The sequence below is a fragment of the Fringilla coelebs genome, assembly GCF_963513975.1.
Source record: "Fringilla coelebs genome assembly, chromosome: 3".
NCBI classification, from domain to species: Eukaryota; Metazoa; Chordata; class Aves; order Passeriformes; family Fringillidae; genus Fringilla; species Fringilla coelebs.
This window is the reverse complement of record NC_140030.1, coordinates 99,124,115-99,136,213: the sequence shown is the minus strand read 5'-3', so window position 1 is coordinate 99,136,213 and position 12,099 is coordinate 99,124,115. Positions and strand designations below refer to the sequence as shown.

The window sequence follows — 12,099 nt, the reverse complement described above, 5'->3', positions numbered from 1 at the left end:
GGAAAGGAAAAGGCTAACAAGCCTTGAGAAGAGAAGGACAGACACCTGCAAACACCTTTCAAAGAAGGGTTAGGCAGCCCAAATAGTCCTGAGCAGTTTTTACAAAGACTAATTAATATTGTTATCAGTAGGGGAACAGATAGGTTAGGTCCAAGCCCTGCATTTGCTGACGTCTCATCCATCCCAAACATTTGCATTGCGAGACTGAAATTTGATGCTGAAGATAGTGCAGATGCCATGCAAGAACATATGGTGCACCTCCAGGCTTCAGGTTTCATCCTAGAGAGCTGTCTGTCTGGCTTGTAGCTTGAAACCCTTCAGGGTAGAAAGAAGTAACAAACTGATGTGCCAGAGACACTGGATAACTGCAGTTAGGGGCATATTAAAGCTCTGAATGCATACAGCTGGTGTTCACGATGGATCCAGTTCTGTGCAAAAAACATGCATATTCTCACCACAAAGGTAACTTCTCATATATCAGAAGTACACTGCTTTCAAATCGGATCATAAGGAAGCTCTAGTTCGTGTCATAGATATGGAGATTACTGCTACATCGTTGCATCCACAGGTGCAGAGAAATCCATTGTCTTTGCTGGAAAAACCCAAGTTTGAAAGAATCCTGAGGTCTCAAATCAGCAAGATAATATCCTTGTTATTCTTTGCCAGCCTTGAGTGAGCTTGGGTGGGAGTTTGGGTGGGTTGACCATGTATTACAGATCAAATAAGCCAGTTTCTCTTCAGCAAAGTTCCTAACAAAGATGGCCAGATGCCAGCAGAAAAAAATCGGTATTGTCCCCCTGAATTTCTTTAAAAATTTCTCATTTAGATCACCAGCTGACTCCCCCCTTGTTTATTGACACCCACTCAGCCCAAGCCCAAGGGGAGGGGAAAGGTTTCTCGGCGCTTTGGCTGTTCCTGCAGACATCCTGGCACTTGTTTGGTGGGGCGGGACAGGACGCAGACCTTTCCTGCCGGGCCGAGCAGCCTGGTGCTATTCAGCTCCCAGAACAATGCCTGGCAGCTCCCGAGTAATTTAAACCAGCTAAAAACAGCCCAGCCTGAGGATGAATCATGACCCATCCCGTTTGCTTCCGCCTTTCCACTCAGAGGCCTGGAGTCAGCACGGCCTCTACTGGCAGGCAAGCGGCTCCCTGGAGAATGAGCAATAAACAACATTTTAAAGGGATTTGCTTTCACAAGGGCTTTGTCCGTGTGAACACCAATAAAAAGGCAATTCTAGAAAGTGTGCATCCGGGGCAGAGGGATGTGCAGCCTGCCAGAAAACTTGCTGTAACATTCATCAAAGAAACCCCAAATACAGAAATACTACACAGGAACGGAGATGATCCTGGATTTTTCCTGGCTGTGAGTTCTTCTGAGAGCACCCACCATGTTCTACTGCAGACTTACAGCTCCACTTCTTGAACCAGCCTCAGAAAAGATACTCCCACTGTGTTTCTTTATGGAGAAAAATGTAAATAGGCCAGTTCCCAGATGTGAATGGGGCTGGCTCCAGTGGGTGCAGCAGAATAAATCCAGTTCCTAGCCACTGGGAACCATAACACTGGGATGGCAGGCCTGGAGCAGGCTGCAGGGCTAAGGAGTGTGGTCAGGACCAAAGCACTAGCCAGGGACTTGGGATACCTGTGCTGGTCCCCTCACCCTGCTGCCAAACTGATAAGCAAATCCAGGATGTCTCTTTGGTCCTTCCTGGCCTAAAGCTAGGAACAATATTGTCGATAAAGCGCTTTATCAGACACTTGACCTCTAGAAAATCTCAGCATTAGCTAAGAAATAATCTCCAGGAGCAGGTGACATGGATAAAAACCAGAATCAGCCAATGGACAGCAACAAGGAGAAAGGTTTGTATTTCTGCATGACATGGGAACTTGTCAGGGTACGTCCACTCCAGCCACCAAGGAAGGGTCTGGCCAGGTACAAACCCCAGGGCAGCCTGCTTTAAAGCGTGGCTTGGGGATCTTCCCAGAAAGCTGCCCCGAGGGCAGGGCATGGCCGGTGTCCCACAGGGATCACCCCTAGGGGAGGTCTTGCACCGGCACCGCATCCTGCAGCTGTGCCCGGAGGACACCGGGATCCCTCGGCCGTGGCGCGGGCAGTCGCCGCTCCCGCAGGGCCCGTTTCAGTCGGTTTGCAGCGCGGCGACGCTGCCAGGGCACAGCTCCGCCTCGGGAAGGGCAATACGGGGGTACAAGAAAACACCGTGTTGTTGACACAAGCTCCTCAAGGGCGTCCCGGGACGCTCCTCAGGCTCCCGGTGCCCCGCGGGACCTGGGCCAGGCCGTGAGGGGCCGGGGCGGGGCCAGGGTGGGTCAGGGGGCGGGGCCGCGCGTGTCACCCCCCCCCCGCCCTTCCCGCGCCGGGGTCAGCGCCGGCCGCGGGGCGGGGCCGCCCTCGAGCTCCGCTCCTATTGGCTGTCGGGCGGCGGGGGCGCGCGCGCTGACGCACGGGGAGCTGCCATTGGCTGCCGGCGCGGAGGGGGCGGGGCGGGGCTGGCGCTCGGTGAGTGAGGGCCGGGGCGCGGCGTGAGGGGGGTCCCGGGGGGGTCCTGGGGTCCCGGACCACGTTCCCTTTGGAATCCCGGTACCCCTGGGAGCGGCGCCTCCTCAGCCTCTTTGCTTTTACTTCTTGTCTTTTTGGTTAATTGCCGGTTTTTTCCAGCGGCGGACAGAAAGCGGGCAAGGAGAGGAGCAGAAAATAGCAACCCTCAGAATCCCGCAGGCCTGAGGGGCGAGAGCCGTGTGGGCTTTTCCCCAAGACAACCCCAGAAATGCTCCCCAGCCAAAGCGGAGCTGGCGGGAGACGGAAATTCCATCAGCATCCGCTGCGCTCTGTGCATTCCATCAGCCAAGCGATCCCCACGGGCGGTGGGAGCCGCTCCTTGGACAGAGCCCTCCTTGTCCGCCGGCCTTTGTGCGGCGCCCTGGCCGGCAGGTCCCGTCTGACGGCGTGAAAAAGCTCAGGGATCGCTTTTCAGGAGAGATCCCTGCGGACCTTCCCTTTGAAATGAATGAAGTAGCCCCACTGTCTTCTGTTATCTAAAAACACGGCCACGGGTATCGTTTTTGTGAGACAATGGAGGGCTTGGGTCTTTGGGCTGTTTTCCTGTGCTTTTGAGGCCAGTGGAAAGTTTCCACCGTGCCTATAGCTGCGGTCCTACATCCCTCCTCAGTCCTGCCCGAGGATTTGGGATTGCTTCTTCCTGTCGCCAGGGTTAATCTGGATGCGTCGCTGCCGCTGGCAACCTGACCTCTGAATTTTTTTTGGCTTGTTGGAAAATGGTGAGAAAGCTCGTCCTCTAGACGTTCGTGTAGCTGGGAGTTGTACTTAGTGGCAGTAGTGTTCTCGCTTTGTTGTTAAATATGACTTTTTGCCCGATTGTTCTGTGTGTGGGGTGTGTGCAACATCCCTGTCTCGTTTGTGTCCGGGTGTGGTTTGGGTATCCAGCTCCTTCTGAAGTTAATTGAAATCAGCTGCCTGAATTAGAGACTTTGGAAAATGCAGTGAGATCTCTGGTGTCCCTTTAAATACCCTTACAAATCCTGCAGTAAGCAGATTTACTCTCACTCCTGTGTATTGGCAGGTTTCCTGGTTTCTCTTTAGCATCCAATTAGCTTCTGGAGATTTAATGAACCTGTGAACCAGCTCTTGCTCTTTTTTTAAAGACCAATGGCATCGCAGAAATGTAAATCACTGCATGCTGCTTCCATAAGATAACAAATGATCTTAACTTTAGAATATTTGCCCTCCTCCACACAGTCAGGAAAATAATAGATGGGTCATGACCTGTAAGTTTTATTTTATGTTGTTTAACACATGTTTTTCAGATTTAAGGTCAAACTTTGATTTTTTTTACAGTTGTTTTTACTGGGCTGACACCTGACCCAAACCACCAAATCTGGTGGAAGTCAAGATGTTCAAATCCCTTTGAATTTAATGTGGCATCTTAAAAATAAAGCTGTCCTGAGGTCGACTTTTGGTTGCAGCACATTCACTTTCAAACTTTAGAGGCAGCTTTGATGCCTTATTAAGCTTTTCTTTCTTTTATATATATTTTTAAGTCACGTAACAAGGGCAGATCTGTTGATGACATTTTTTACAACAACCCCACCTCTTTGTGTGGAACGACAACCTTTTTGAGGGCAGAAGAGAGCAGTGCAATCAATTTCATAACGTGATGTGTGTAGGGTCGGCCTTGGTAGCAATTTTAGGAGTGGGTTGGAGGTCCAGCTGTGGGCTGGGGCTCTGCTCGTCCCTCGGCAGCCGCTGCCGTGCGGGATCAGCTGCCGGCTCTGGGGAGGGACAGGCGGCTGCGGGGGCTGCCGCAGGTTGTGCCTGCGCTGGGGATTTGGTCTCCCTTGGAGACCCGGCGCGTCCTCCCGCCGCTCTTTGTTCTCGTGCCCGTGGGAAAACCCCGCTTGTCCGAGGGAGGGGTGGATCATAAAACGAGACTGCGACAAAAGAGCGGGAGGAGGGAGTTAGTATCATCTTGTTTCCCACTTCCAAGTGTTGTTTTGGAATTCTTTCTCACCTTCTTTTTTTTTTTTTTAATTTAAATTTCATTTTAGTTGAGTTTGCTGTTGGTGCTTCCCTGGCTGGTCTCTTTGCTGACACCAGCGCGGGGAGTACCAGCAAAATCACTCTGCTGACATTTCCCTGCTGCCAGCCCCTTGGTTTGGGCTGGAGTTGCTGGAAGAGGCTGTGTTGGGTCTCCTTCATTTGGCTCACGGGTTATCCTGCAGCAACTCCTCACTTAAGCCCAGTCAGCGCAAGTATTTCCATTAATTAATTTCCCAAAGAGTTAATTTCATGAATTGAGGTAGAAGCTGCAGAGCTGAGCTCCAGGTTTGAGTTTTTATAACTCTCTAACTTTTTATAGCTGCTTCTTGCTTCTGGGTGGCTTCTGCTTCAAGGTTCTGGGTTTGTATCTTTAAAAAACACTCAGCTTTCCACCCCAACAGCCTTCAGGGCTCAGCCACGCCAGGAGGTGCTTCATGTCCTAGTTAACTCATTCGAGCCCAGTGACCTCATGGTGCACAAAGTGTTGGGGACATTGGCCATCACTGCAGGACTGGTGCCTGGTATAAAGCCCAGGTTTGTTCTTGGCATGGCCAGAACTAGAGTGAGGTTTTCCCTGTGTGTGTCATCCTCAGAAGCAGAAAATGCTGCTGAGATGTGAGGGTTTGCTCTTAGCACTGTCCCACCTGGTGTACCAAGATGCTCCTCTATGAATTTTGGGGTCTCACCCCGATCGTGCTTCAGCTCTTTGTTATTGGGCAAACCCAGTTTCTTGACATGGAGACAAGGGGGGATGCTGAGATGCCATTGCTGTGTGCTGTGTGTTCCAGAGAGCCCAAGGCTCAGCATCGTCCTGTGGGAGAAGCTCTGTCCTGATGGCCGTGGATGTGGGAAAATCACCTTCTGAGGAGTCACTGAGCGGGAAGGCCGAGGGCGATGGGAGGTGGGACAGCGCAGCCACGGAGATGGACTTCCCGGAGCTGGCAGGGAGCCTGCACCGGCTTTTAGGGACAGAGGAAGCCAAGCCCAGCCTGCAAGGGACAGAGGGTGTGGCAGCGAGCAGACACAGTCACATGGCCACCAACGTTACCCATGGAGGCTCCAGCTGCCACCCAGAAGCGTCTTCAGCATCTGCACCTGGATTTCCCAGAGCAAGAGCAAACTCCTCAGGGAAAGAGTTGTTAGTGGAGAGAGCTGCTGACGGTGGCCCTCTGCCTTGTCGAGTTGGCCACTGGTTCCTCTCCTCAGATGAACAGCAGGTGAGAGGGTTTGTACCTGCAGGTGTTGCTGCACCACCAGGAAGTCCCAGAAGAGGTGGGGACTTGTTTGTCAGGGCTCTCCCAACAAGGGCTTTCCGTCTCTCCCAGACAGTGTGCCCACCCCTGTCTAGGCTGAGATGGGGAGTGAGGAAGGGCTTATGCTCCAACACCCAAGCTGTAGCTTCCATTCTATGTTGTCAATGCAGAGCTGGGAACTTGCTCAGGACAGTGCTCTTTAGATAAGCCTCTTGCTGCTGGATGACTGTGCAGCTTCCCAAGCCCTTGAGATGCCTTTCCTTAAAAGCAAGCCCTGCTCTCAGCAGCTGCAGGCCATCCCACAGAGGGAACAGGGCTCCACTTCCAGTCTCAGCTCATGGTGGGTCCATGGTTGGGCTTTTATCTCCATATCCCAGCACAAAGGACCCTTTTGTCTGGATGCTGTGCTTCATTTCATGCATGTCTCTCTCTCCCTTTCCTTTTCTATCCCGTTCTTGAGCAGGTGAAGGCAGCGGGCAGTTGGGACCGGGTGTCCAGCCCTCCCAGCCGGCGCAGCTCTGCCGAGGAGAACATCCTTGCTGGCAGCCGCCATGATGCCCTTGTTGGCCGTCGGAGACAAAGTCTGGGAGCTCAGTCCCCGTGTCCTTCCACCCCAGAGCTCCTGCGGCCCCAAACCCCGCCCAGCCCCGAGAGCGCCCTGCAGAGCCGCTCTGTGCTGAGCCTGTCTGCTCTGTCCTCAGAAGGAAATGGCCCCTCCGAGGAGCCGTCCGGAAGCTTGCCGGCCAGCACGGATGTCCCTTCTGTGGCCACCACGGCTGCCCAGGACCTGCGCTGCCGATGGGCAGTGGAAGGCAGGGCCCTGCAGAGGCGGGAGCCCCCCGGCGATCTGCTCGATCACCGCAGCTCCGTGGGGCGCATCCGGGAGATCTCCTCCTACCAAGCCGATTACTGGGCCTGTGCCATTCCGGATTCACTGCCCCCATCTCCGGACCGCAGCTCGCCCCACTGGAACCCCAACAAGGAGTACGAGGACTTGCTGGACTACGCTTACCCACTGAAGCCGAGGTACAAGCTGGGAAGGATACCAGAGCCTTTCCTCCATGACTCAGGAATAGGTCTGGACAGCTTTTCTACTTCTCCTGAGAGCGTGTCCAGGCCCACCAGCATCTATGGCCGAGCTGGGCAGGCTTGGGGAAGCAGAGAAAATGGACTTTGGGAGTTTGTGGCCTCTGCAGAGAGATTCTCCACCCCGAGGCCTGAAAAAAGAGGATGCTCAGGAGCTGTCTCATACTTTGAACCTTCACCTATTGCCAAAGCATCACTTGCAAGGAGTTCTTCCTCTCACCTTTCCAGAGGTTTTGCTAAGGATGTGAGGGTGGAATCATCTGGGCCAAGCTCACCTGGGCGCCCTGCTGCCGATGGGAGAAGCTGGGATACCAGAGGAAGCCCCTGCCCAAACTACACAGGGCAGGTGAAAAGCACCAGTAGGTTTTTACCCATCACAGGAGTGCTCCCCCTGAGGAAAGAGTGGGAGAGTGATGAAGAATTTCTTTCCCTGCCTCCAAGACTGAAGGAGCTGGAAAGGCTGGCTCAGTTTTTGTCCAGTCTTTCCTTAACTATAAGGATGCCTGGGCATGACCACCATAACCTTCCACATCACAGCACGAGCAAGGAGCCCCTTTCATCTAGGTTGGCTCCTTTCGAAGAAGTGAGAGGTGAGGATGACAGAGGGAATATTGAGGGTTATGCTGGGCTGTGGCGACACCGTAGCTCCCGAAAGCCCAGCTGGAAGAACACAGAATCATATGGCTGGATCCACAGGGACCCTCCCTGCGGGCTTCATCTACCAACTGGTCTCAGGGACACATTGGATGGGACGTGCCTGAATGAACCACGGGTCAAGGGGTATCCAAAGAAGAGCCAGCAGAGAGAGTCCCTTATCCAGTGTGTTAAGGTAGGCTGAGACCAGAAATAAAGTTTATTCTGGGAAGATCTTGCATAAAATGTGCCTGTCTTTATGGTAGGATTAATTAAACCTTCCCGTTCTGCATAATGTGTTCTGCCTGGCAGCTGGTGGTAATTTATGCAGGGGGGCTCACCAGAGCAGATAATTCCTTCTGATGGAGCAAGAGCCCATCTTGCTTTCCCTGGGGCTCATTGTCACAGGCCCGGCTGGGTGGAGATGTGGCACTCAGCTGGGTTCCCCAGCCCACACATCCTGCAGTGCTGCTGCACTGGGCAGGAGGCAGGAGCTGCAGCAACTCTTAAGGGTTTCCTGATTGTTTTGTGGATTATTAAATTCATCCCAGCACTGTGCTCCCACCCTCCTCTCCATCTTCTTCCCACCCCAGTGCTGGGACAAATTTGGAAATGCTGGGCTGTGTGCACAGGAGTGTTATCAAGCACATAGCTGCAAACTCATCCCATCCTCTGGTATGGAAAAAAATCTGTTGATTTAAAAGCATCTTCTCTGTATTTGTCATGTCAAATTGCAATGCCAGAGAAAAGCGCTGCTTTATGGCAAACTCCTGAAGAGTAGGAACAGGTCTTGAGCCCGATTTTGGTGCCAGCAGAAGCCCCTGGATTTCATGCAGCATCTTACAAAAATAATCCCTTACTGAGACGCTTTAAAAATAAATGAAAGCACTCAATAGAACGAGACAATCCCTTGGGGAAACCAGCTGCAAATAAACTCTATGGCTCTGGTGAAGAGGGTGAGGATATCTCCTGGGCTGGGAGGTGGTGGAAGCCAACCTCTCCTTCAGCCTGGCTGCTACCAGCCTCCAGCACCTCTCCATGCAGACATTTCATGGTGGCCCTCAATTCTTGCCACACAGTGAGTGCTGGAATTGTTCAGGAGTTTAAGGGTTTTTTTGCCTTTTTCCGTTGACCCTTGGTTTCCCAAGCTTAGGGGTGTTTGTGTTCTGGGGTCAGAGACAAACAGGGAACAGGTGCTTTCCAAAACACCACTGGCTCACCTCTTCATGTCCCTGCACTGTATCTGTTGCAGAAATAGATCAGTGACCCCTTTTTTATGCTTTGTTGAGCAGATGTTTTGCTGCCAGCTGGAAGAGCTGATCCATTGGCTGTACACTGTGGTGGATGTCACCGGCAGCTGGGTGCCACCCTCGCCGGATGCCGAGAGCGTGTTGGCGTCGCTGCACCGCTACCTGGTGGGTGTCACCCTTGCTCTGCTTCCTCCCCTCTCCTGTGCTGCAGGCAGCAAACAGTGGGAAGCCAGGCATCACTGGAATGGTCCAGGGTGCACTGCATTTGCCAAGCCTAATTTGGGAGCACCAGGAACCTGCTCGGCGGAAACTGCTCCCTGGGCAACCTGCCACAGGTGTGTGTTTCAAAAGCCCTTTTAAGAAATGCTGCTCTTCTCCTTGCCGTGCCAGGAGTTCAGGAAGGATGTGGCTGACCACCGGAGCCTGACTGAGAGTGTGCTGGAGAGGGGGGAAGCTCTCCTGGACTGCATGGCATCGAATTCACCAGGTGAGGAGGAGCTCTTGTCTGGGGCTGCTCATGGACACAGGTGATGCTGGCCAAAATCCCTGGCCCAGCCTGGCCAGCACCACAGCACACACAGAGTAGTTGCTCTGGTGATTTAGAAGAAGGGATTTCTAAGGGGTGGGCTGTACCTGCAGTCACCAAAGGGGTTTTAGATGTTGAGCGCTGCATTATGGATGGGCTTTCTTGCACAGTTACAAAGGTTTTCTCTAAGACCCCCTATTTCTGCATCTTCGTGATGAACCTGGAGCCTCCTGGGTCAGTCCCCACCCCCTGCAAATGCTGCATCACAGTGGGGATGGGATAAACAGCACATTATTGATTTTTAACACTTGATTTCCTTCCAAAGTCTGCCTGGACGAGCAGAACTGTCAGCTCTGACAGACACTGAATTATCGCATTCCTGTCACCTCCATTCAGGCATTTTTGCTTTCCAGCTCTGAAGGACACGCTGGCTCTGATTGCCAAACAGTCGGAAGAGCTCGAAAGCCACGCAGAGCACCTGTACAAGTCCATCCTGGCTGCTGTGGGCCCCGTGCGGGGCAAGGACACGGGGCAGGACAAGGGGGGTGCAGCACACGGCTGCTCCCTGGGTAAGCAGGGGCTAACCAGCCTTGCTGCAGCGGGCAGGGAGGGGAGGAAGCACAGGAAGAGAAACATTCCAGTTAGCAAACACCAAACATCAGGCTCCATTGTTATTTCTTTGATTCTGTTTGGAAAGCCTGAGAAGGCAGCAGAGAGACTCAAAATAGATGCCCTGTTGTATTTAACCGTGTCAGGGAAAGAGCAGTGCGGGTGAACCAGCTGATGAAACCCAAGAGCACGAGGGGAGCAATGGCAGCTCTGCAGGGACTGGGCAGGCAGGTCCCTGTCACTCAGGTCTGGGGGATGGCAGCAGTCCAGCACAGACACCTGCTCTGCCTAGATCCCTTGCACAGCGCAGGGGAGATGAGGAAGGGATACATTTTGGTTTTGTATTTTCTCAGAAACATTCTGGTTGCGGTATAGTAGTGGGAAAGAGAAGCAAGTGATTTCAGGCATAGGGGCTGGAAAACTTGTTTGCTTATTTCTTGACCATCTCCCTTCAAAGAAAACTGGAGGCAAGTGTTTCGGGGGTGCCAGCCTCTTAGAAGAGAAAAACAGTGTCTTAAGTAGTGTTTGGTTTGTTGTGGATTTTGACTTGCCGCCTCTACCCACTAGTGAGGTGGGGGAATAGGGCATGGGGGTTTCTTTCTTTGTCAGACTGCAGGCAAAGCGCAGCACCAAACACCTCATTTTATTTCAGGTGCTGCCTCTGTCAGACCTAGGCTGCGTTAGCCCATCTCAGGAGGGCTGAGAAGAATTGCAGCAAGCACCAAACCACCTCCACCACCTCTCCAGAGATGCCAAAATCTGTGTCCAGTTGCCCACAGGGCTGATTCCAGCGTGGGTTTGTGCCATGGCTTGAGAAAGGTGCCCCGTACAGCAGGTGTGCTGGGATGTCCAGAGTTGTGTAAGGAATGTACAGCTGGCCTTTTCTGGTTTGTTTTTTTAACATAGCTTCCCTTTTTTTATTGAAGTGGGCTGTTCTGTGTTAGCAAAATGTCAGGAACAGTTTTTTAACTGAGCAATCCATAGTGTGCCGTGCGCTCGCTAAGTAAAGCCGTGTGATTTTAATAGCCCTGTTCTCATGGTTGTTTATGCTCGTCAAAAATAGGTGCAAGAAGCCAAGAAATAGCAACTCCTGGTTCTTGGAGCAAACTGAAGGCCTGTTTATAATTACCACTCCCTGCTGAAGGAGAGCCTACTTAACTTTCAATTTTGTTATTCATAAACACAAAAAGCTGTAATACTGAATCCAAATAAAATAATAAACAAGCGAGTTCAGGCAGGGAGGGGCCAGGTTCTGTGTAACCTGCTGGTACCTGCTGCTGGCAGGAGCTGGGTTAGAGCTGTGCTGGTTTGCTGGGGTGATGTTGTGCCTTCCCCTCTTCTAGCTACTGCAGTTAAGTCACTGCTGAGAACATTCAAGCGTTTCCATGCTCTTTCTCCAACAGAAAAAGGGCAGTTCTGAAGCAGCATAAGGTAAGCGGCCAAAAAAAGTTACAGAATGTTGGAACTTGGCTTTAATTAACCTTTAACCTGAACAGTGATGATGTATTCTGCATAAGAACACAATGATTTCCTCCCATTCCTATGAACAGAAGTTTCTGTTCTGTACAAGTAGAAGGTGAAAGCAAAGTTAAACTGAGGCAGTTAACAGCAAATACTTCATTGGGGTTTGTGGGGGAGGGTTGGTATTCTCCCATCTTCTACATCCTTAGCTTGAAGGGCAATTGTTTTTGGCCCATTGTGACAAAAATATTCAATATTTCAGCTCACAGATAAGAAACAATAGTGCCTTTTCCCAGGAGTTTTAGGCCTGGTCTACCCTCATCACACAGCTCAGCCTGACAACTCCAGGCTTCAGCATGGAACAGCACCAGCCCGGTGACCCAGTGGTGACTGAGGGGGAAACAAAGAACCACCAAACACCTGGTGTAGCCCAACTGGTTTTGCAATGCTTTTATTACTGTATATATTAACATTGGTTTGGATAGTATGTAGCAGGCATCTTGACATTGAAGTTCATTTGTGCACTCTCTGCAGGGAAGATGTTTTACCCTCAACACACCTCCTTCTGCTTCACTTCCTGATCTCAGCAGCACTCACTGTTCCTCCTGCTCCTGCAGAGCAGCAGGTCACATTTATAATGAATTATACCAACAAGCACATCTCTACTAGAAAGCACATCACTTTATTGTGAAGGTCTCAAGTG

The 12,099-nt window shown here is 51.9% G+C and overlaps 1 protein-coding gene across 1 annotated transcript; it reads left to right on the top strand.

Annotated features, from left to right (window-relative positions):
* The first annotated feature begins 2,509 nt into the window (after positions 1 to 2,509).
* On the top strand, positions 2,510 to 10,753 carry CEP68 (centrosomal protein 68). Its single transcript, XM_084201744.1, has 7 exons — positions 2,510 to 2,520; positions 5,367 to 5,795; positions 6,295 to 7,746; positions 8,843 to 8,965; positions 9,191 to 9,287; positions 9,740 to 9,895; positions 10,588 to 10,753. The coding sequence occupies exons 2-7, from the start codon at positions 5,412 to 5,414 to the stop codon at positions 10,617 to 10,619; spliced, it is 2,244 nt and encodes a 747-aa protein (XP_084057870.1). The 5' UTR covers positions 2,510 to 2,520; positions 5,367 to 5,411; the 3' UTR covers positions 10,620 to 10,753.
* Positions 10,754 to 12,099: the final 1,346 nt, after the last annotated feature.